We start from the raw sequence: 23,204 nt of genomic DNA, 5'->3' as shown, positions 1-23,204 counted from the left end.
ATGTTTCCCTGTGTCTCCTGTTCTCTATTCTGGGGGATAACTCTGCCCTCAGAATGCTCCCTCAGGAAGAAAGGGCTGTCAAGAGGTACTTGCTGGAGCCTGTTGTGTCCCCCAACTCAACTCTGGGGTAGACTGAGGAAGGCTCAGGATGTGACTGTTCCATGTCTCTCATTATCTTCTCTCCTTCATTCCCCTTTTCCTGCCTGAAATGCCTTTCTAGTTTTGTCTCCTCCTGGGCTTGCCCTCAGCTGTGGCATGGAGCAGGAAGATGTCTCTATTTCCACCCATTGTGCCTGTGTGTGTGATGCCAAGCCCCTTTCATTTCACCCTGTGCAGTGGCAGGGCACCTCTGAGGTACTGACGTGTGCCTGGTGTCATCTTCCCTTCCAGAGTCCCATGGTGATCCAGGTGGAGGGAGAGGGCCAGTCTCTGCTTCCACGCAGAGCAGTGAACTGAGCACACCCAGCTCCCTCTACATGGAGTATGGTGAGTACAGCCAGCCCCAGTGGGGACACTCAGTCCTGGTCAGCTTCCTCCATGGGCTGCAGTGTCCTCAAGTGCTGGCACCTGCTTGTGGGATGCTGGCAGGGTGCTGGCAGGACTCGGTGGCACGGAGATAGCAGATTCTTCCCTCATACCTGTGTCTCTTGCATTTCTAGACTCTGGGCAGTACCTGAGCTCAGGGGAAGGGATGTTCAGGAGACCTTCTGAAGGGCAGTCCCTCATCAGCTACCTCTCTGAGCAGGACTTTGGCAGCTGTGCAGACCTGGAGAAGGTGAGGGAAGCAGCAGCAGCCTGTGTGCTTCAGGGAATGTATCTTACTGCAGGTTCAGGGATGCTTCCTGCCATGGGGAGGATAATGCCATGGTACTGCCTGTTGTAAAGCTGTGCACAGAACTGCAAGGCTGAGCTCCTTGGTAGTGTCTGGTAGCTGGGATCTGTCAATCTGTCATATACATGGCAGCTTTGCAACATGTTAGGGCCCCTCAGGGCTGTGTGCTGACCCCCCAGAGAGGATGTGTTGCACATTCTCTTTGTAGGATGCCTCTTGTATTTTGAGTATTTGTATCTGTGAGTATTCTGATGCCCAAGAAGGCCTTGTTTTCTAGGTACTGATAGAAGAGTCATATTTTGACAAGGATTAACATCTTTCTGCCACCATCTATGAGTAATAAGCTCTCTCCTGGCATAGGTGGGGAGTAAAATTTTACCAAGTCTTCCTAGTTTGTCCAAGGCATAGCCTTGAATGCTTTTGCTCTTGCAGGAGAACGCCCACTTCAGCATCTCAGAGTCCCTGATCGCTGCCATTGAGCTGATGAAATGCAACATGATGAGCCGGCAGCTGGAGGAGGAGGAGGAAGACAGTGACAAGGAGATCCAGGAGCTTAAACAAAAGATTCGCATTCGGCGCCAGCAGATCCGCACCAGGCACCTGTTCCCTGCCTGCCAGGAGCTGGGCTCAGACAGTGGGTGATGTGTTTTGGGCTCATCAGCTAGTGGGATGTGGGTTTTCTGTCCATTGCCTATCCTATAGCTGCCTGCCTTCCTGCCTGTTCCTTGGAAACAGTTCAATTGCTACCAAGGTGGTGCCAAGATGTGTGAAACTGCTGCTATTGAAGACCATAATGTGACAGATACCATCCCTTGATAACACTGCTGGCACTGAGTAATGGAATGTCATTTCATTCTGAACCTGTAGTGTTTTCCATCTTTGAGCTCCATCCCTCCTTTCCTGGCCATACCTGGCTATCCCCATCTCCCACAGCTGTCAGTGCCCCTTTGGAGCACTTCCACTGGTGACCTGGCTGTGCTGCCTTCCTCGCAGGTCTCGTGGCAACAGACAGTGGGTCCCAGTTCAGCTCCCACGGCTCCATGCGACTCTCTGACTCTGGCTCTGCCGAGGATGTGGAAGAGTATGAGATCCAAGGTAGGAGGGAACGGCTGTCTTGGCTTCTTTCATAGAAGCAGACTTCCTGGTGTGGTTGTGTTAGGGTCAGTCCTGCTGAAGAAGACTCTGTCCCTCTGGCCTTCAGGATGGCTTTTCCCAAACAAATGTATAAGCAGAGCAATCAGTTTCCCTCATGTGGTGGCATGACTTTCCTTCAAAATCTTCTGTAACCCTGTAACATTCTGTGCCTCTGGCTGGTAGGTGGTTTCCATTTCATTTCCTGGTACACATAACTGTGGTCACAGCTAGAGAGGTGGGAGAGCTACCATCCTCTCTTCTCCTCTCCAGGCAGAAGGAGCTCTGACTACTTACCTCTGGGATGGTGGGTATTGGTCACATCCTGACCTGCAATACCTGTAATCTCTGCTCCTGGCAGCTTGGGTGGTGCACTTATCACCCAGAGGAGACCAGCCCAAATCCCTGGCCTTCAGAGCCTTGTTCATCCTCTGAAGTGGATGACTTACTTCTCAGCAGTACCTCCATCTCTCTTACTTTAAAAAGAAGATGGAGTTGTCCAGTCTTCAGCTTTAAACTTCTTGTCTCCTGACTATTGACAGCACCCTCTCCTTTCAGTCCATGAGGGTGAGGTTTTGAGCTCAGTTTTGTAGCCCAGGGAGGAGTGTGTGAATTCAGTTCTGGGCTCTCCTTGTGTGAGTGCTGCTCTTGTTTTATGCCCTTTCTCTCTGGCCTGGCTGAAGCACTGAAGTCAACTGTTTTGTCATCACCATGTCATACAGATGGTAACGATGGATCTAACCTGATTCAAATGTCCAAGAACGGCCTCTCAGTGTCAATGGCTTCCTTGTTCTCAGGTACCCTGCAGTGCTCCTGGCACGCGCGCGTGTGTGCGAGGTGTGTGTGTGTGTGCAGGGCACACTTCTTCCAAATCTGCCTGGTTCCCAACTGGGAATGAGTTCCAGTATCATCCAGATGTCAGCAAGAAAAGCTGTGGAGGATTGAGTAGAGTGGACTCAGAGGAGTTCTGCTGTGGGCTCCATCCCCCAGGGCATTTTGCCATGCCGTGTTTTGGATATATCAAAATGCCTGCTGTGTGAAGACATGTCTTGCCTGGGGTAGGACTTCACAGGACAGTGAAGCTCTGTAGATGTTGAAGGTTGAGCCTGGGCTGAATGAGAGCAGAGTCCTCTTCAATGGGGGACCAGGTCTCCATCCCAAGTGCCTTGGAGAGCATTATCCTGCTTGACTTGGCAGAGCTGGCATGCCACAGCTTTGATCTGAAGCAAAGACTTCCTTGAGTTTCATGCTCAGACTTGACTTTGAGTGGAATCCTTCTAGAAAGAAGTTCTGGAGGGAGAAGTAGTGACATCAGACAGGGCACAGGCAGTTTGTTCATGCTGGAGGTTTTGGTCACTGGGATCACATGCAGCTTAGTGTTTTTATTGTTTACAGTAGTACTAGGTCTGGTCTGCTGGCAGTGTTTAAATAACCTTCATGTGCTCCCTGTTTGCTTTAGCAAGGGAACAGTCTCCTGGGCTGCTGCTGATCTCCACTGTCAGGTGTTCAGCACCAGCACGTTGCTCCTGCTGGGTTTGCTGGTGCTCAGGTCTTTCCTGTCAGCCCTTTTGTGTTCACAGACCAGGCTGTGATCCTGGCTGAGGCTGGCACATGGGTGTGGGATGATGTCCTTAGATTTGGGGGCTGTTCACAAACTTCCTGGGGACTATCCCACTTGATAGCATTGGCAGCAGAGGTGTTTTGGGTAGCTAATGATGATTTGGGAAGTGTTTGCAGTTAATGTTGGGAAGCGAGCAGTGTTAGGATCCCAGTGTTAGTTCCCCTGAAAGCCTAGAGTCAGATCTGGCTCCCTCTGCCATCTCTGAGACCATGTCAATGCCTGAGTGTGCTGGCTGTGCCTCCCCATAGCACCCTGGCCCACTCTGTGCTGTGTGTGCCCCCATGTGCTCCATCGTAGTCTAGGACCATGCAGGACCTTTCTGTGCAGAGCAGAAGGCACCAGAGCATGGCAGTGTGTCTGGCTGGTGCCCTACAAGGTAGTGAGGGTGTTTGCCTGAATTTCCTGTTTTCTGCAGCTAGAATTCAGTTTGCATGATGTAGATATGTGGATTCCTTAACATAAGGATGCTTTCCTTTGCCTGTTTTAGCATTGGATGTCAAACAATGAAGGTCAAATGTCCAAGCTAAATTCCAGTAGTGTGAGTCTGTAAATTAGCAGGACTTGCTCCCTTTGTTGCTAGGGCAGTCCTGCTCTCTGTAGAGAAGCTTGGGGTAGGGGACACTCTTTGCTCAGGCTGTGATTCCCTTGCATCACAGGCTCTGATTCCCTTGGCCTCAGTGTGCAGCTGGGGCCTGGCTGGGAACCTGTGGGCTCTCTGCAGGTTTGTGTTAGTCAGCCTGCTTGGGGTACAGGAGCAGGGACCCTGAGCTGTGCCTCCCCATGCCAGGCACAGGGGCAGGGGAAGCTGCAGGCTTTTGTTTGGGGGCAGTGTGGTCACTGTAGGCCATTCCTAGAGCTCCCCAGAGGTACAAAACAGCAAACCTACTGGGATGAAGGTTGTGGCTTTGGCCTTGGCCTGTAGTACTTTCCCCTTACATACCTTCTTCCCTTTCCTGAGAGCCTTATCTGCCATGAAGCAAGTTTCTGCCTGCTTCTGTCTGTGTTGTATGACTGGAATTGTCCTGACATAGGGGTTTTCTGCTGTTGAGGTGGATTCCCTGTTAGGGCTTAACCTGCTGGAGTAAAAGAATGATGAGTGGTGAAGGTACCACTGGGTTCTGCCTGGCACCCAACCTGTGGGGCAGCCCAGGGCTCTTTGGGAGTTGATTGAGGGGTGTAGGGAGCAGGACTGCAGTGTCCTGCACCTTATCTTGGACCTCTCCCTCCTCAGTAGATGAGTCTGTGACCTGTGCAGAGGGCTGGCCCCATGGCTGCTGGCCCTTTCTCTGCAGGGGTGCTGCTGTGTCTGGGCAGTGCTGGGCACAGGCTGCCAGCCCTGGCTGTGCAGTCACTGACAAACTGTGCCATGGCCAATGTCTGATCTTACAGGTTACAGTCAAATAGAGAGAAGGGCTCTGCAACCCATTGCTAATCCCTTCCAGCATCTATACTGTGTGTAGAGAGCTACTAAACCTTCTTGCTAACCCTGCAGTCCTGCTCTCCAGGCTCCTGTGTTCTGTGTGTGTTCTATTTCAGGCCATGTTACTGCTAGGACTTGGTGTGTGTGACCTGAACCAGCAGCCACTTGTCTCCCCCAAACTTCAGGCTGTTCACAGCACCCCACCATGCCTTTCCCTGGTAGTTCTGACAGCTGGCTGATTAGACTGCACCCCTCCTTGCTGCTCAGTGCCACTGGTAGAAGTTGATGCTGTAGTTCTCGTGCTTTTGAACAGCTTGATGAGTTTTACCTTGAAGCTTTGGTTTGAAGTGAGTGCATCCCTGGCCCTGTCCCATCTGTTCCACCTTGTCTGTTTGTGATTCAGATGCAGATATCAAGAGGAACCCAGACTCCAGCAGGAAGTCCTTTCTCTCCTCGGACTCCATGTACGTCTTCAGCCTCATGGTGACACATCTTGGTACCATGTTCTCTTTCCTGCCCAGCTCTGCTCTTCCATGTGCATCAGTTTCTGTTTTGCACTGGAGTACATATCCCTCCCGTCCTCCTTCCCCCTCTCCCTCTCTCTGTGGGAACGCCTTTGCTTTGTGTGGTGAAATACAAAGCTGTGTCCATGGCTGGCAACTGCTTGGGTAAGTTCATACTGGGAGAGCAGTTGTTTCTGACTTACACAGGCACTGGCTGACCCTTTGCAGCTTCCCCTGTGAACAGGCATAGGTTTTGCCAAGTGAATTGAGTTTTGAGCTCGCTCTTCTGAACAGTTGTTATGGTGCCATTAGCCAGCTTTGCTTGGGCACATTTTCAAAGACAGAAATCAATCATGTGTATTAACTTTAAGCGGTGCAGAATTAAGGTACCAGAGTTGAGGGGAGGATCTTTGACTTGAGCTGGGACTGGCATGGGGCTGCAAGGAGGCCACAGCTGTGAGATCCAGTACTAACAGTTCCTTTGCTGTCTAGATCCCACTCCTTCCTCAATTCAAACTCGGCTGAGGCGGTGGCCATGGGCTTGCTGAAGCAGTTTGAGGGCATGCAGCTCCCAGCTGCCTCTGAATTGGAGTGGCTGGTCCCTGAGCATGAGGCCCCACAGAAGGTAAGGCTGTGAGTTCCTCTCACTGATTGCATTTGATCTTCCCTGAACCCTCAGCTTCAGGGCACTGCTGAAGGGGCTTAGCTTGTCCCAGTGCTCTCTTTGTGGAGCTTGAGGAGGGGGTTTATCTGGGCTTTGGAGACAGATGCAGCCTCCTACAGCAGTGTCCAGGTCCCTGGGAGACAGCCCTTCTTCAGCCCCCAATTCAGGTGGAGGGGCGCTTGGTGCCTGGCAGTTTTTTGGAGGGCTGCGGTTGCAGGTTTCTGGCTGTCCAGCCAGGTGCACTGCCTTTGCACTTCAAGATAGGGATCTGACCCTCTTGCCTGCCTCTCCCAGCTGCTGCCCATCCCTGACTCTCTGCCTATCTCTCCCGACGATGGAGAGCACGCTGACATCTACAAGCTGAGGATTCGGGTGCGCGGAAACCTGGAGTGGGCCCCGCCACGGCCACAGATCATCTTCAATGTTCACCTGGCCCCAGCGTAAGGACCCGTGTGGCTGGGGGCTCTCAGGAGACCTGCCCTTTCCATCCCTTTCCCATCCACACCAAGGGTGCTTATCCTCTGGTTGCTGGGGTTTCCCTGCTCTGATCTTGGTAAATTCACGGTGGTCACCACTGTGAGATGGTGAGATGGAGGCAGTGCCTGGGGTTAGTGCCTTTGGGACATAGTGGGGCTTTTTCCCTTGGGTGTGTTGTCCACATAAACCTCCCAGGCCTGTGCTGGTACCCATCTTCTGGTGCCAGGTACCACCAGGGCTGGGTCATGCATGTTTTCTTCTGTGTCTGGGCAGGAGAAAGGTGGCTGTGGCCAAGCAGAATTACCGGTGTGCAGGCTGTGGCATCCGGACTGATCCTGGTGAGTGTTGGGAGCCTGACCTGAGCTGGAGAGTGGTGGGGAACTGCAAACAAGTGGGAAGATGCTGAGTGAGTTGGTAATGGTAGAGCACAGCATAAGGTCCCTGGAACAGTGCTATACTGCCTTTGCCAGCTCTGCCTGAACATTGGTGTGCACCATCCACAGAGGAGCCTTCTCTTCTAGGGGGTCACAGAGCTGGTGGAGGCAAAGAGCAGTCAGTTTGTCCTTCAGAGGGCATTTCAGATGTTGACTCTTGTAAGGCAGAGACTTATGTTGGGTCCTCAAGCTCCCAGCAAATTCTGCAGCTGCAGAGCTCTTCCCTGAATATGTAGGTAGATGTGGTTGCACGAGACTGGACTATTGGTCCCAAAGGCTTTTGCAGTCAGAGGGTGCTTGCAGACCCCAGTACTGAGCACTCTGGCACACTTTCTTTGCTTATGGGAAATGCTGAGTGGTGTTGGCAGTGCAGCAGAGGCCGTGCCTGGGCTGACCCTGCCTGTCTGCCTGCGTTTGGCCAGATTACATCAAGCGGCTGCGGTACTGCGAGTACCTGGGCAAGTACTTCTGCCAGTGCTGCCATGAGAATGCCCAGACTGTCATCCCCAGCCGCATCCTGCGCAAGTGGGACTTCAGCAAGTACTACGTGAGCAACTTCTCCAAAGACCTGCTGAGCAAGATCTGGAGTGACCCACTCTTCAACGTGCAAGCTATCAATCCTGCCCTGTACCAGAAAGTGAAGGCTCTCAACCAAGTGAGGGTAAGACCCTTTCTGTGCCTTCCTGAGTGGAGTTTGGGTGAGTAGATGGCAGCCAGCTGTAAGCTGTATTTCAGGGAAGCTGGGGAGGAGCAGATATTTCAGTTTTGGAGGCTTAAAATCTCATCACTGTGTCTTTCTATTCACCTTTTCTGATTTCTTCAGTGGCATAGGAATGTCAAATTCATAGGAAAATCAAACAGGAATTTCTGGCTGGTATCCAGCTGGGCTTCAGTTTATCTGCTGGAGCAGATGATGATGGTTGTGCTCACCTTGCCCTGTGTGATGTAAACACTTTGGAAACAGGGGAGCAGCAGCTGGGAGCAGCAGCTGAGGAGCAGCAGCTATTTCAGCAGCACAGGGAATGGGGCAGACCTGCTTGGGCAAGGACCATGCTCTGTTTCCTGATTCTTTGTGCCCCTTCCTCTCCAGCTGCTGCGAATCCAGCTTTTCCACATGAAGAACATGTTCAAGACGTGCCGGCTGGCTAAAGAGTGAGTGCTGGGCTGCTCTGCTGTCCTGGTTCTGTCCCAGGCAATTTGCACTGGGAATCTGCAGCTTGTGCATTGAGCTCTGGGGAGACGGGGGCCTGGAGGGGGAGAGAAAGCATAAGGAGAGAAGGAAGGGATCTTACTGGAGTCATTTTGCTCTGAGCTCTGGTTTCTCTGTCCTTGCAGCCTCCTGGACTCCTTTGACACAGTGCCAGGCCACTTGACAGAGGATTTGCACCTCTACTCGCTGAGTGACTTCAGTGCCATCAAGAAAGGGGACCTGATGCCTCGCCTGACAGAGCTCCTGAAGGCAGGCAGCCAGCACATTGACAAGTGCATGGTAAGGCCTTCTCTCCTGCCTCCTGCATGGCTCTGGACCCTTGGGAGCAGCCTTGGGAGCAGGCTTTGCTGCAAAGATAACTGATGGGGAGGCTTTGGTGTGCAGAGCAGCCACCAAATTAACTGATTCAATGCTAATTCTGCTTCACAGAGCTCCTACCCAGCACAAAAGGGATATTTGCTACTCTGTTTTACCTCTCCCCTGCCTCTGACACAGGTTGATTCAGCCTTCCTGTGCTCCATGCTGGGGAAGGGCTGTCCCGCATGGTTAGAGGAGGGCACTGTGGCCTGCTGTCCTGCTCTACTCTACCTTCTGTCCTACTTGCCAGGGAGGGAGATAAGCATTTAGCTGCTTTTTCCTTGTTGTTTTTCCTTCCAGCTGTGCCAAGCCAAAGGCTTCATCTGTGAGTTCTGCCAGAATGAGGACGACATCATCTTCCCCTTTGAGCTCAACAAGTGCAGGACATGTGAAGGTGAGATACTGGGGAAAACCAGGGAGGAGACAGACCCTGGGGCCACCAAGGTCTGCTTCCAGTTTGAGTGGCATTTGTGCTAGCAAGGGGGACAGAACTGTAGCCAGCCAGACAGTGTGCATGGCCTGTGTCTGCAATGTTACAACAGCAGCAGATCATCATTGTCACAGTGTTTGGTGGCATGGTAAAGCATGTAGGTCCCCTCCTGACCACGCTCTGTGCTGCCTGCCCTGGCAGCTGTGGGCAGCTGGGCTGACACTGCAGCAAGCAGGTGTCTGGGAGCCCTGGTTTCTCTCCTGCTGCAGTTACAGGACAGGCTGCAGCCTGCACACAGCTCCCCTGCCCTGCTTGGATGGCTGGAGCTGAGCTTGCAGAGCAGAGAGAGCCTGAAGGCTTTATCTCTGTGCCCTTCCTGCCTGATAAGAAGTCCCTAGGCCCCTTCAGGGGACATCCTCGATAATGCCCAGTATTAATGGCTGAGTAAAGCATGGCCCTACATCTTGGGACCAGCCTCTGAACTGGTATAAAATGGCTCCTGACAACATGCAAGCCTTGGTCTGGCAGGTGCAGTGCCAGAGAAAACTTGGGGCAAAGTCACTATTTCCTTGGAGTATCAGGAAAGCTTGGGGAGGGACCTTGTGCAGAGCAGAAATCCTCCCTCCTGTGCTTCCAAAGCTTCATGAACTAGTGAGGGACCCGGGGTGTGGAGTGTCAGGCAGACTGTCAGCCTGTACCAGCACTCAGCCATGCTCTCTCTCACAGAGTGCAAGGCCTGCTACCACAAGTCCTGCTTCAAGTGCAGCCGCTGTCCCCGGTGCGAGCGGCTGCAGGCCCGGAGGGAGCTGCTGGACAGGCAGGGCCCGGAGCCCGACAGCTCGGACTGCGAGGGGGAGCTGCAGCAGCCAGAGCCAGGGCCAGCCACATGAGCACGCTGCAGCCAAGGAGCAGATCATGGGTTTGTTTATGTGCATGGCCTTCATCACCAGAGACTGAGCCACACGGACTGGGGATGAGGACTGCTGGGAGGCCTGGAGCACTGTCTTGAAGGGGTTTCTTTTTCCGGTACTGCTGGGCTGGGAAAGGAGCATATTCCACCATGTGGATCTGCTCCAGGTACCGCTCCCACTCCCTGATGCCTTTGCTTGGGCAAAGGCAGCTGCTTGGAGGCAGCTGCTCCTGCCTGTCCTGCAGGCAGAACAGGGACCTTTTCTGAGCAGCTGTTCATGCTGGACCCAGCAGGGCTGTGCTGTCCATCCCTGTGCCCTGCTTGAGCTGAGCAGGGTGCCCTGAAGGGTCAGCACTTGCTGCTCATCAGCTGTATACTGGGAAGCTCTGGTCACATCTGCTCCTTGGAGGAGGAAATCGGGTCTCAGTCCTGTGATCCTCCTTCTGCTGCTGGGGGTTGTGTGCATGGAGGGAGGGTGGGTTTTGGGGTTGGTTGTGTATTTAACAGCTCCCTTTCTCAAATGTGCTGTGGGACACTGCTGGAGAGCAGTTGCTCTCGCTCCAGAATCAGAGCAGAGGACGTGGCAATGATGAAAATGCCAGATTTCCCTGTGCTGCAGAGGGACATTGCCCCTGGAGCAGCTGCACAAGTGGATGTGCTGATGGACTTTTGGCAGGCAGATCCCTATGGCTCCATAGAAATCTGCCTCCAAGGGATATGGTGAGGCTTCTGACCCTACTTCCTCCTCATGCTGCCTGTCTGTCCTACCAGGGAGATATGTCCTCCTTTAAGGATGACATGGGACCTCACTCTGGTGGCACCAGAACCTGCCTTGTGTGGAGCTGCCTCTCTGCCTTTGACCTGTCAGGATGCAGGTGAAGGCTCATCCCTCCAGCTGCATCCCCAGTCCTCTGTTTAGTTTTTTTTTTTTTAATCTGCTGGACTTTTATTTTTTTAATATGGTTGTTTGTATTTTTAACTGTGTGCTCCCCTCAAGGAGGTGCTGCTTGAAATGCCTTCTTAGGGGGCATGTGATCTGCTTGGGACTCAGCAGTATAAAATCTCCAGGGCTATCCTGCTCCTGGTTCCTCATCCTGGATGGAGCTGGTCCCCTCTCCCAGCAGGATCTCCTGCTTCCCTTGGGGCAGGAAGGGTCCCTGAGCCAGGCAAAGCTTTGAAGCTTCCCAGCTGAGCTGTGGTGGGATGGTCAGGCAGCCTGATTGCAATGGGGATACCCAGGGGAGAGGGGTTTGGCACTGGGGTGCTGCCAAGGACTGGTTCCTCACTGATGCACTTGTGTCACCTGGCACAAGTGACAGCTCTGCGGGGTCAGGGTCAGACCCAGTGGGACAAGGTGAACTCTGTGCCCAGCTGAGGAGGTGCCTCTGCATCTTGGGGGGATGCTTCAGCCATGGCATGTGCAGCATCACCTGAGCACAGGTGGGATGTGGGGTCTTAGGAAGGGTGGTGTGGCCTGTGTATGTGCAAGGAGGCTGTTGAGGGACCAGAGAGCAATGCACTGGCAGGAGGCCTCAAGGGGCAGTGGCTCTTTCAGCACATGCCCTGATTTGAGGCTGGGATGTGACTTGTGGGCTCTCCCTGAGGGTGGCAGGGTTGGGGAGAGGGGAAGAGGCTGGGTCCAGGAGATGTGGCTGCAGCCTTCCTGCTGAGGGCTGGGCTGCTGCATCTCTCCCCTGCCTGCAGCATCCTGACCAAGTCCTGAAAGCAGGGTTCAGCTCCCCACTTGCTCCCCTGGGGTTTTTACTGGCTTGTGTCTTGCTTCTGCTTTTCCCCAGAAGAGCAGCTGCTCTTCTTCTCACTCTGTCTCTGCAAGCCCTGTGGCTGCCAGATGCTGGTCTGCCTTGGTCTTGCCTGTCCCCAACCAAAGCCCTCCTGCTGCTGTTTGGATCTGGTACCCCCTTCCCTGGAGTTGCCTCAGCAGCACACCTCCATCCACCCTATTTTGTTTTAAGCACTTTAATGTCATGGGACAGCAGCTGAGAGGCTGCCCAGATCCCTTTCTAGAAGCACTGAGTACTTTTTGAGAAGAGGGAAGGAATTCTGGCTTAGTTCTGGTTCCCACCCTCCACCATGGACTGTGTGAAGCAGCAGGACTCCCAAACCTGGCACGGGTCTCCAGGGCAAGACTGTGCCCAGCACTGACACTGCTGCCCAGCACTGACTGCTACAACTAACACTGGAACTGGCCACAACAGGGACCTCTGGGAGGGAGAGCTGGGGGCTGCCCTGGCCGTCAACTGCAGCCCTCACAACGGGATTGTTATTGCACAGCACAGCAATTAAAATGCCGTCCTTAATAAATGATGTTAATAAGGAGTCTGGTTGTATTGTTTCAGGTGGGGTAATGGTGTGTATCCCACCTCGAGGTGATGGGGCAGGCAGGGAGTGCTGCTGAACAATGGAAGGGACAGCTCATGTAGCTGGTGATGCAGTCACTGGGAGGGGGTTATTGTCAGTACCCCATGACTAATTAATCTGGTTTGTGGCCTGCCCCTGCAAACTGCCCCTGGACTCAGGAGAGGAGGTACAAGCCACTGAGTGAGGGGCTCTCTGTAATGTCTGTCCCCTTCTAGAGCCTGCCTTTGCTGCTGGCAGAGGGGCACAGGGGCCTGGCCTTGGCTGCCCTGTCCATGCTTGCATCCCCATTCCAGGCCACCCAGCTCTCCCTTCACAGCAGTGCTGTGCATCTCCCCATAAACACCATCAACACAAGTGATAAAAACTGTAAACTTTAAAACAACTGTTGAAAGATGACAGCCCAGCACTGGTTCCACAAAGAGTCTCTTCCTGAGGGCTTTTCCCTAGAAACACCCTGCTCAGCCCAAATTGCAGCTGTAGTTACCAGCGGCGATGAGGACCTGGGCTACTCCTAAGGCCTTGATGGTAGAAAGGTTTCTGGCAGGCATAGGCATGCCAAGGATAGGCTCTTACAGCTGCCAGCAACCTTGTGCCAGCAGAAGGGCTCCAGCAGCTGCTCCAGTGTGGCAACTCGAGCAGTGGGCGATGGCAAAGACCTGTAAAACCCTGGAGCTTGCTGCTGCTACAGGGAGCCCTTCAAGATCCCAGGGTGATCCCTGCAAGCTGGCAGCTGGGCCAAGGCACATCTGCCCAGCCCAGAGGGCCTCACAGCTGGGAGTGTGTGGGGGCGTAGCGACGCTCGAACTGCTCCACATCGAACTTGCGCTTGCAGCCGGCGTAGTTCATGTAACGAATCTTCCCGAAGATGGGCCGCTCCGCCCAGCCCTGGTCGTGAATGCCACAGATGGACCACAGGCAGCCTGCCGGGCACAGGGACACCAGCGTCAGCTCTCCCCCTTGCTCAGGGGCACACAGAGAGCAAGGGGGATCTGAATGCAAAGCAGAATGGGCTGGAGTTGCCTGCAGAGAGCCCCCACTGCAGCCTTGGCCACCAGAGCTAAGGCCTCCCAGCCTGCAGCTTGCCTACGTATCCATTGGGGTCCCTCCCGTCCAGCTCGTAGCGGTCATTGAGGTAGATGGCAAACTGCAGGGCCTCCTCAGGGGAGTGCGTCCACTCCAGGATCTTCTTGGCCCAGTACATCCGCAGGAAGCCGTGCATCTTGCCCTCCCGGACCATCTGCAGCTGCAGGGATGGAGAGACAGCCATGAGGGTCAGGCCATGGCAGGTCACCTCCATGCCTCAGAAAAAAGCTCAGCATTTTGTGGGGAAGATGTAGGGCAGTACCTGGGCAGCATTCCAGAGTGGGTCATGTGTGGTCCCCTGCTCCAGCTCCTGCAGACTGTACAGATAAGGCCTCTTGTCTTTGGCGTGGACCTTCAGGGTGGTTTGTGCCCAGTCATAGGCACCTGTGAGCAAGAGATGAGGAGCAACACTGAGCAACCTGTTCTGCAGGGTCCTGAGATCCAGGCTACTGAGGGCACTGTGCCCTGGAGGCACCAGTCTTGAAGAGGGCACTCGTCAGCTTCTGTCCTACCTCCAGAAGAGACCAAATGCCACATTAGTGCCCCCACAGCCCTTCTCCTAGCAGAACTGGGATTGCCAAGTTGGAGTGAGCAGCTGGGTACCCAGCACAGCCCACGTGACCCAGGATGTTACCCTGCACACTGTCGTAGTTCTCATTGTAGTAGCAGAAGTTTTCAGCCAGCTCCCGCCGCACCACAGCCTCCTCCACAAACGCATCCACTGAGTCCTTGTAACTGCGCCGGTGCTTCTGCACCTCCAGGATGGCTCTTTGGGTGGAAACCTGGCCTGGGGACATGGGGAAGCACCAAGTCAGGCTGCTGGTCCAAGCCTCAATGCTCACTCCTGCTGCAGACTGGGAAGCCTGGGACACTCACCAAAGTGAAGCCACGGGGAGAGGTTGCTGAGAGCCGCCTTGTTGGGATCATTCCTGTGGCTGCTGAAGGATTTCAGCCGCTCTGCAATGAAGGACTTGAGCACAGCCATCCCTGCAGCTGTGCCAGGGGTTGCCCACTCCACCTCCTTCACGGTGTGGTCCACCTGCAAGCTGGAATAACAGGCCTCCCAAGCAATGGGCTGGGTGGCAACCAAGCAGTGAGTGCATCTGCAGAATCTCTTCAGTGAGGGGTGCCCTGAATGTTATGTCCCCAACCAGCAAAGTCCCCAGTCCATGCCAGCCTCTTCCTTTTAACTAGCCCTCTGCATGGCAGAGATGTGGGAACTGAATGAATGAGGTGGGAACCTCCCTTTCCCCAGGGCATCCTCATCTCCAGACAATCTGTGTGTGACCTCAGGCAGGTCACTGTCCTCATTCCCTGCCAACCCCTCCCAGGATCACAAAGGACTTATGAAACACTCTGAGACCTGCCCATGAATGGGTTTCAGTGTCTCCTGCTGGTACCTCTGCTGGGCAGGAGGGCAGATGTGGGTGACGAACAACAGGGGGAAACTCGGTGAGGAACTCGGGGAGCTGAGCGTGGATCTTGCCCCGGATGGTCCTGGCGCTGTACTCCTGCTTGGGGGAGGCGAGCCAGCAGGGCACGATGTTGTGGGCATCAACCTGGGAGAAAAGCCGTGGAGAAGGGTGTGAGAAGCAAACAATCCTGGCAACATGATACACATGGTCTCTGCTCAAGTCAGACACAGGAGACAAGTTTGTCCAACATCTGACCAGCCAGTTTTCCATTCCCAGAGTGCTGGCACCCACCTGTGCAAATGGCACATCCTCTGGCAAGCGTTCCCTGACGTCCTCTACCCACTGCCGGGGGAGGCGGAGGGGACTGAAGTCTGTCACCAGCCCACCCACGCCATGCTCTGTCACAAACGTGGGCAGCACATCCTTGGCATAGCCCAGCAGCAAGTGGAAGGAGATGTTCAGCTCTGCACACTCCTGCAGCGACAGGGAAAAGGCTGTGGGACAGTTCATGGCTCTGCAAGCCCTACCCAAGCACCATCTGCTGAAGGGATGGATCTGCCTCCCCCCTTCCCCATTTGCCCTGTCCCACCCAGCACGGACATCTCCTGGCTGTACCTCTGCTACTTCCTGCAGGCCCCTCAGCATGAACCTGTAGTGGCGGATGGTGGCCTCCAGAAACTTGGGCACCAAGCAGAAGCAGACGTGCAGAGGCAGCTCCTGTTTGAGGGCCAGGCGCTGGGCATAGAGGAAAGCCCAGTTATCTGGGGAAAATACACAGGGCAGCGTCAGGAGGGTGCTTCACCGACAGGGTGGGGATGGGGCTTCACAGGAAGTTTCCCCCCAGACCCCCCCTGTAGAGGTGAGGCCAGCACCAAGGTTATCGAAGGAGGGACTAGTGCTTTTACCACCCCTGGGAGCCCCTTCCACCGGCTGGTTCTCACCTTGCACTCGCTGATCCCGGCACATCCAGTAAAGGATGCACCGAGCATCATCCTTCAGGTCCGAGCCCTGCGAGACAAGGCGAACCCGCTTTTTGTTGTACTTGAACTCTCGAACGGACGGGGCCGCCCTCCGACGGGCTTCCTGTATCGCCTCCTCTGCCTCCGTCCTCCTCCGAGACACGCACGGCACCTCCGTGGCCTCGGCCTTTCGCTTCCCCCGTGCCCGCCGCATCCTCAGCGCCGCCCGGAGCAGCGTGGCTGCGCTGCCAGAGGAACACAGGCCGGGCTGAGCTCCCGCGCTCCCTCGGGAATCCCGGCCCCGGCCCGCCCCCAGAGCCCGGGGGATGCCGGTCCCCTGCCCGTGCTGGTCCTCGGGAACCGGGGAATAACGGTGTTACGGTCCCCGGCCCGATCCGCTCTTGGTGTCCATACCTCGGCTCCGGCTCCCGATCCCGATCCCGATCCCGATCCCGATCCCGATCCCGATCCCGATCCCTGCTGGCAGCCACGCGGCCCCGAGTGTTACACAAGCCGGGGCGGGCGCTAAGGGCGTGCCCACGGGCGTGGCCGTGTCCCGAGGGGCGCGGCTCCGCCACCGGCACCGCCCCCCGCACACGGGCGCAGGTGCTGCTCCCATGGCCCCGGCGCGCCCAAGGCGCTGCACCTGCCCCGGGAGGGGTGTCCGTGCCCGCTGGTGCCTCCCCTCCGTCCGCCCGGGAACAAGGAAGCGGCTCCAACTACCTCCAGCCATCACTCGGCAGCGTAGTTCCCTGCTGGCAACTTCCTCACGCCCTGTGTCCTCGGGTCCCTCGCCTTGCAAGGCCTTGGGGCGCTGGCTTTGGACATGACTCGGGGCACGGGAGGGCTGCCCCTGCTGCTGCTGAGCCTCGCTGTGCTGGATCTCTCACTGGGTAAGGGCTGAGCGGTGTGTGGAGCTATCCATGGGGTGGGGAGTGAGTGAGGAGTGTTGTACTCCAGGGTGGTGGGTGGTCCTGGGGTGACTTTGCCCACAGAGGTGAAACACTTTGGGTGCTGCTTGCTTTCCAACATCCCTGTCCTAGTGAGCAAACAGGGCAGGCTTTATAGAACACAAGAAACAAGCACTATTTCTTTGCCTCAGATGTGGGTCTCCATCTGGGGAGAAAAGAGCTTAGGCTCAGCTGGACCCCCTTGCTGAGCCTTGGTCCTTGCTGGGCTCATTGCCTTTCCTACAACTTGCCCAGTAGGCCCTGCCCAGATGGCAACCTCACTGGGAGGTACTAGGCCTGGAGACCTTCAAATGCCGTCCCAACATTTGCAGTTGATGCAAAGTAAGAGTAGTCTTGAGTGGAGCACTGGGAATAAACCTGCAGCTTGTGCCTCCTGAGAGCCTTGAGCTACAGCTGTAGATCCCCTCCTGCTGCACCCCTCAATCCCCTCCCAGAGCTTTTGTGGGTTGCAACAGATCTCTCATGGACATGCCCTGAGCTGCAGGCTGGGATTTGTTCCTTTGTGGGGCTAGTTCCACAAAGCATTCCCCCCTGCCATTATTTACACCCACTGCTATCAGTTCCTGACTATCTGCAGCACAGAGGGTTTGTTTAAACTGCTGCTGCTGCACTTCCAGACCATCTCATGGTCACCAGTTCCTGCTTGGCTCTTCCTGTCAGACGGGTTTGTCTGACTTCCTCCAGGGACGGGTGAAGATGGTGGAATGGGTCTTAGGACTGGCGCCCAGAGGAGTTTCTGTCCTGAAACCAGCAATGGCCATGGCTTGTTCCTGCTTTGTCAGGCTGGGGATTTATGTGGTCAGCCTGGCTGATTGTCACGTTGCTGTTCAGGGAATCCACGTGCTTGATCCATGCAGGACAGGGAATCCCCACTCCTGATGATCCATGGCTGATGCAAGACTTGGGCAGGTCATGGTGGCAATAATATTGCACCATCCCCAGCACAGCTGTGGTCCCAGCCTTTCACTGCCAGCCCTTGTGTGCTGTCTCCCACCTCTTTGCAAGGACCACTGTCAAAGACATGGCAAACCCTGCACCCCTGACTCTCCCAACCTCCTTGACACTCACAGAGACCACAGCACTACTGTCCAACACCAGCTCAAGCACTGCAGCCACCTTCCCTTCCTCTCATCCTGCAACCTCCACCCCAGAGATGCCAATGGATGCCTTCACACCCAGTGCTTCTACAGCTCAGCAGAGCAGCCTGGCAGCCTCCAACATCACCACACCACAGGCAAGGAGCAGCAGAGCTGACAGCACTCCTGTGTCACCTGGGCTGGCACCCAGCACCAGCAGCACCCCAGCAGGGCTGGGGCTCACCACCACCAGCACCACCCCAGCAGGGCTGGGGCTCACCACCACCAGCACACCAACTCCAACCTCCATGGCCATGACACCCAACTGTGATGAGACTACCACTTTCACGTCTGTGGGGACCAGCACGGCCCTGGCTGCCAGCTCATTTGGAGTTGAAACGAGCACGCTGCCTCCCTCCACCTCTACTCTTCTCTCCTCCACTGGGGTGGGCACCACGCTTGGTACCAGCCCCCATCAAGAGCCAGCCATGACCACACTGCTTGGCAGCACATCCCCAGGGACCAGCACCACCTCTGCTTCCACCACCCCAGAAGTGACAGACACTTCAGATAGGGCCCTTGACGACCCCATCAGACACCACGACCTCCCTTGGTACCACCACAGAGGTCGCTGAGACCACCCTTGGTACTTCCATCCCAACAGAACCAGAGACCCCCAGTGACACTGCAGGTGAGTGCAACCACAGGGCACCTGGAGGGCAGGATCAGGGTGGCAAATCCCCACAGGATCTCCCATCTTGCTCAGCAAAGCACTTGGCTTCTTCCCCCAGGGGCCAGCTGGTCTCCAGGCTCTGCAGGCCAGTGGCCGGGTCCCAGGGCGGGACCTGTGCTGTGGTGTGACAGTACTGCCATGTGGCTGTGCCCCCAGCACTGAGCCTGTGTGTACACACCCCCCATGTGGACAGTCTATGTACCCTGTACCCTCAAGGAGTGTGATGTACCCCTGCAGTCCCCCAGGCAGCTGTCCCCTGGCAGTGCAGCTTTCTGAGCACCTGTGTCCTGTCACTGTGGCTGTGTCCTGGTGGCTGTTTGGAGGAGCCTTTATCCTGGGACTGCAGATGTATCCTGGTGACAGCCCACTCTGTGCACCTCAGCCAGGACAGGGACACTGTACCCTGCCCCGGTGCCCCTGGCCATGCACAGATTCCTGGTGTCCCTGTACCCCAGCAGAGCCTCTGTATCCTCACAGAGTACCTGCAGCACCCTGGCCCCGTGCCTGTGGTGTGAGAGCACCTCATCAGAGTGCCAGCACCCTGGCGATGGCCTCTGTGTGCCTGTGCCCTGGCAGTGCCCCCATGCAGCTGCTCAGCAGCAGGGTGGCCATGCCCTGACAATCCTCCAGCACGCCTGCCTGCCTGTGGAATGCCGTACCTGGCCCAGGGCCTGCTCTTGTCCCTGACCCCAGAAGGAGGAAGCAGCCCCAGCAGTGCTCCTGGGCCGTGCTGTGACACAGGGAAGTGATGCCTGCACAGACAGCCCAGGGGACAAACCCTCAGCCTGGGGCACGCCCTTCCTGAGCTGAGCGTGCCTGTTCCCTGGCCAGCTCCTCGGCTCAGACAGAGCTGGCTGTTGTCTCCTGAGGGCGTTGGTGCTGGGAGCCACCACCAAACATCACCCCCGTGGTGGAGTGCGGGGTTCCGGGCAGCCTGGAGCATTCCTGGGCTTTTTTCCGTTGTCACCCTCCCCACAGCAGGCAGAGGACGGCCACAGGAGCCAGGTCTGTAGTAGTGGTGGCCTTGGTGGCCTGTCCTGCCCACTTTTTGTGGCTGTTCTGGGTCCAGCCGTGCAGTTGATGTTTGCTGGGCATTGCACCAGTCCCTGGGAGTGTCCGTGTCAGGTGGAACCTGCTGCCTCGCTGCCAGCACCTGGAGGGTGAAAGGACCCACCTGGATGCTCCTCCTCTGCTGGGTGAAGGAGACCTGGAAACCCCAGTGCTGGGGCTGTGGGGAGCACTCAGAGCAGTGCCTGTGGGGGTCTGTCAGCTCCTGCTCACCTGGACATGGCTGGGCAGAGAGGAGGGCTGTGCCTGCCCCTGCTCTGGCCCCTGCTGCTGCTGCTGCTGCTGCTGCGCCTCACCTGCCTCTCCGTGCTGCACCTGGCTCTGGGTAAGGGCTGAGTGGGCTGCAATGCTCTCTGCAGGGTGGGTGGTGAGCAGGGAGCATCATTCCCCAGCATGGAGGGGTGGCACCTCTGGGGTGCTGGGGGGTGAGATGCTGTGGGGCTGTTTCCTGCTTCTTAGATGGGAAGCAGAGGCGGACTTGCTGCCTCTCCTTTTGTGAGGATGAGGCCCTTCTGTGCAGATGCTCACCTGGCAAAGGCTAGGTCAGACCTTTGCCCTTCTCTGTATTTTTATTTAACCAGCTGCTGTGTGCAGAGAGGGCCTGGCTGCCAGGGGCTTTGGAAGTTTCTGGCTGGCTTGGCTGAATGCAGATGGCAGCTTGTGGTTCGGTTTCCCATCCTCATGCAAGCAGAACCCCAGACTCACTGGGTTTGTGCTGGGATCACTGGGGAATCCAGTCTAGTATCCCAAAGCCACCACCTCACAGACACCCCTTGACAAAGGTCCCGGTAGCCAGGCTGTCCTGCCTGTCCTGTGGAGAGGGTTACAGATCCCTGGGCTTTTCTGGGGACAGCACACTGCTCTGGTACAGTCAAGTGGAAGAGAGGACATTCCTCCTGTGCCCCACCCCCTCCCTCCCAGAGCTTTTGTGGGTCACAGCACGTCTGCTCATCCTGAGCTGCAAGCTGGATCTGTTCCTTTGTGGGGCTGCTTCCCCCCTGCCATTATTTACACCCACTGCTATCAGTTCCTGACTATCTGCAGCACAGAGGGTTTGTTTAAACTGCTGCTGCTGCACTTCCAGACCGTCTCATGGTCACCAGTTCCTGCTTGGCTCTTCCTGTCAGACGGGTTTGTCTGACTTCCTCCAGGGACGGATGAAGATGGTGGAATGGGTCTTAGGACTGGCGCCCAGAGGAGTTTCTGCCCTGAAACCAGCAATGGCCATGGCTTGTTCCTGCTTTGTCAGGCTGGGGATTTATGTGGTCAGCCTGGCTGATACCCATTGAAGAGATCCGTGTGTTTGATCCATGCAGGACAGTGAACTCCCCCTCCCAGTGCTCCATGGCTGATGCAGCTCTGAGTTCCTTGGGGGGCTCACTGTGGTGGTGATGCTGCACCATGCCCAGCACAGCCATGGACCCAGCCCTTCACCACCAACCCTTGTGCATCTCATTGTCCCCACTCTTTGCAGAGACCACTGCCATGGGTGTGACAGCAACTGTGTCCCCAGCTCTCCCTGCCTCCTCAACACCCATGGAGAGCTCAACACTGCTGCCTGCCACTGACTCCACCACCACAGGCACCCTCCTTTCCTCCAGCCCTGAAACAGAAGCCTCCACCCCAGAGGAATCCAGCACATCCACAGAGACTGAAAACACCTCACCTCCCACTGTGCTTCCTCACACCACAACTACAGAAGATTCATCTGAATCTACAGAAGAGACCTTGGCAACCCTGGCAGACACCACAGCCAGCCCTGTTATCAGCACCTCAGACCCCATGAGCTCTCCCTCTTCCAGCTACCCAGATGGGACCACTCCCGACATCCTCCCCTCAACTGTGGAGCCGACCACAGGTACCCTGACAGTATCTGGGACCCCCAGTGCAGCTGGGTGGGTTCAGCTGGGGGGCACCTGAAGGCAGGGACGTGGTCAGGGTGACAAATCCCCATAGGAATTTCATGTACTTGGATGGCTTCACCCAGGCCTGTCCCCAGCTGCAGGAGCATCCTGTACTCCTGCAGACAGCACTAACCTATCATTGCTTTGCCCAGGCACTGAGCCCTCTTCTCCTGCCACCAGCTCAGCCCAGACCTCAGAGGCTGCTACCCTCAGCACACCTACAGCCCCGCCAACGCTGCTGCCACCCTGCCCCTCTGGCTCACCCAACACCAGTAAGTGCAGTGCCCATGGGCATCACCACCTGTGGGCAGCATCAGTGCTTGGGGCCATGCAGGGGGCCCTGGAGCCCCACTGCTCTTGCTGTGCTCTCAGTGTGGGGGTGCTATGCTCTGGGGTACATGGGGGTTGCTGTACAGTGAGAGGCTTGTTCTGGCAGTGCAGTGTGTCCATGACACAATTTACCTGGAAGGACATTCCATGTCTGTGCCAGCAACCTTGAGGAGACACCCCCAGGTCCTCTGGCACAGCCCAGGGTGCAAGGGCAATAACCAGAGTCCTGTTTTTAACCCCCAGGTGCATCTCACCTCTTTCTGTCGCTGCGGCTAAGCACCCCTCTGGACCTGGGGAACACCACGGTGCAGGAGCTGGTCTTGTCCAAGGTGAGGTGTGCAGGAAGAGATCCTGCATCTGCCAGCTGTGGTTCCCTCAGTCAGGGAGGGGAATGGCTGCATCTTGCATTAAATGTCAGCCAGAGCCCTTTCAGATGAAGGGGAAGTCCTCCTCTGGCTGCTGTAGTCCAGGATCAGGCCCTTTCTCTGTGGGGACAGAGGGTAGGGAGATGTCTGGCACAGTTTGATGGCTGTTCTTTCCCCCCAGCTCCGTGAGGACCTGCAGACAGCATTTCCATGTGCTGGCCTGTCACTGGCATGGCGAGGGAAGAGGAGAACTTGACAGCTGCCCCTCACCTGGACTGCCAAGCCACCTGCTCCCAGCTCCTCACTCCATGGTGGTGCAGGCCCCTGGGGAATCCCATACAGCTCCTCTTGAACCTGGGGCTTCCTGTCCTTCACTCTGTACCCCCAGTCCCCTCCTGACCCTTCCTACAACCTGTCTGAAGAGCCTGAGCCCTCCCAGCACCCTGCTCCAGACCTGATTCCCCCTCCAGCTCTGCTGGGGGGCTGGGAGAAGGGGACCCCACGGGACTGGGCTTTTACATCTGGGACTGAGCTGGCTCAGCCATCAAAGCCACCCTGGGGACAGAGGAACGAGAGGAAGGAGACCTGAAGCCTTCAGTACTGCTGTGCCCAAGGCTCACCTGTGGTATTGCTGACAGAGGAGAACACCCATGCCGGGCAGTAAATAGAAATGCCATGTTTTCTGTGTTGAAGTGATGACTTCTTTATTTTCCAAGTTGTCTTTCCCAATTTTCAGCTTTGCCATCTATTGGAGGTACTGGTGAGGAAAACTGAGTCCCCAGAGCTTTGTGTGGAGAGATGGGCTCAGTGCTGTCCCCTCCCACCAGGGGCTGCTGCAGACATTCCCAAGGATGGCTCGGCACCCCGGCAGACTGGTGGTCTGCTCTGGAGCTCTCTGCCCCAAAACACCCCACAGCTGCAGGGGCAGCTCT

The 23,204-nt window shown here is 56.1% G+C and overlaps 3 protein-coding genes across 7 annotated transcripts in view; 2 read left to right on the top strand and 1 right to left on the bottom strand.

The window, feature by feature from the left end:
- The window catches only part of RUBCN (rubicon autophagy regulator), a 29,764-nt gene extending 17,438 nt beyond the window's left edge, over positions 1 to 12,326 (top strand). For 3 of the 5 annotated variants that reach the window (XM_036388711.2, XM_036388708.1, XM_036388707.1), the window contains 14 exons: positions 391 to 486; positions 660 to 775; positions 1,265 to 1,466; positions 1,826 to 1,927; positions 2,686 to 2,760; positions 5,408 to 5,468; positions 6,000 to 6,132; positions 6,466 to 6,611; positions 6,922 to 6,986; positions 7,505 to 7,743; positions 8,173 to 8,234; positions 8,418 to 8,571; positions 8,950 to 9,043; positions 9,806 to 12,326. In XM_036388711.2, the coding sequence (XP_036244604.1) occupies positions 391 to 486; positions 660 to 775; positions 1,265 to 1,466; positions 1,826 to 1,927; positions 2,686 to 2,760; positions 5,408 to 5,468; positions 6,000 to 6,132; positions 6,466 to 6,611; positions 6,922 to 6,986; positions 7,505 to 7,743; positions 8,173 to 8,234; positions 8,418 to 8,571; positions 8,950 to 9,043; positions 9,806 to 9,969 (1,709 nt within the window). In that variant the 3' untranslated portion in view covers positions 9,970 to 12,326. The remainder of the gene's footprint in view (positions 1 to 390; positions 487 to 659; positions 776 to 1,264; positions 1,467 to 1,825; positions 1,928 to 2,685; positions 2,761 to 5,407; positions 5,469 to 5,999; positions 6,133 to 6,465; positions 6,612 to 6,921; positions 6,987 to 7,504; positions 7,744 to 8,172; positions 8,235 to 8,417; positions 8,572 to 8,949; positions 9,044 to 9,805) is intronic. The other 2 variants (XM_036388710.1, XM_036388709.1) reach the window with 1 other exon arrangement.
- Positions 12,327 to 12,726: 400 nt separating this feature from the next.
- LOC118690401 (deoxyribodipyrimidine photo-lyase-like) lies at positions 12,727 to 16,292 on the bottom strand. Its single transcript, XM_036389250.2, has 10 exons — positions 16,240 to 16,292; positions 15,808 to 16,070; positions 15,482 to 15,627; positions 15,158 to 15,340; positions 14,852 to 15,010; positions 14,328 to 14,526; positions 14,086 to 14,238; positions 13,714 to 13,835; positions 13,452 to 13,611; positions 12,727 to 13,288 (listed from the first exon to the last, which is right to left on the bottom strand). The coding sequence occupies exons 2-10, from the start codon at positions 16,037 to 16,039 to the stop codon at positions 13,134 to 13,136; spliced, it is 1,509 nt and encodes a 502-aa protein (XP_036245143.1). The 5' UTR covers positions 16,040 to 16,070; positions 16,240 to 16,292; the 3' UTR covers positions 12,727 to 13,133.
- Positions 16,293 to 19,497: 3,205 nt separating this feature from the next.
- LOC118690128 (mucin-2-like) lies at positions 19,498 to 22,964 on the top strand. Its single transcript, XM_036388847.2, has 5 exons — positions 19,498 to 19,998; positions 21,148 to 21,531; positions 21,730 to 21,849; positions 22,151 to 22,236; positions 22,454 to 22,964. The coding sequence occupies exons 1-5, from the start codon at positions 19,893 to 19,895 to the stop codon at positions 22,526 to 22,528; spliced, it is 771 nt and encodes a 256-aa protein (XP_036244740.2). The 5' UTR covers positions 19,498 to 19,892; the 3' UTR covers positions 22,529 to 22,964.
- The last annotated feature ends 240 nt before the right edge of the window (positions 22,965 to 23,204 follow it).

The sequence above is a fragment of the Molothrus ater genome, chromosome 10, assembly GCF_012460135.2.
Source record: "Molothrus ater isolate BHLD 08-10-18 breed brown headed cowbird chromosome 10, BPBGC_Mater_1.1, whole genome shotgun sequence".
In the NCBI taxonomy this organism is placed as follows: Eukaryota; Metazoa; Chordata; class Aves; order Passeriformes; family Icteridae; genus Molothrus; species Molothrus ater.
This window is presented reverse-complemented; position numbering and strand designations above follow the sequence as displayed.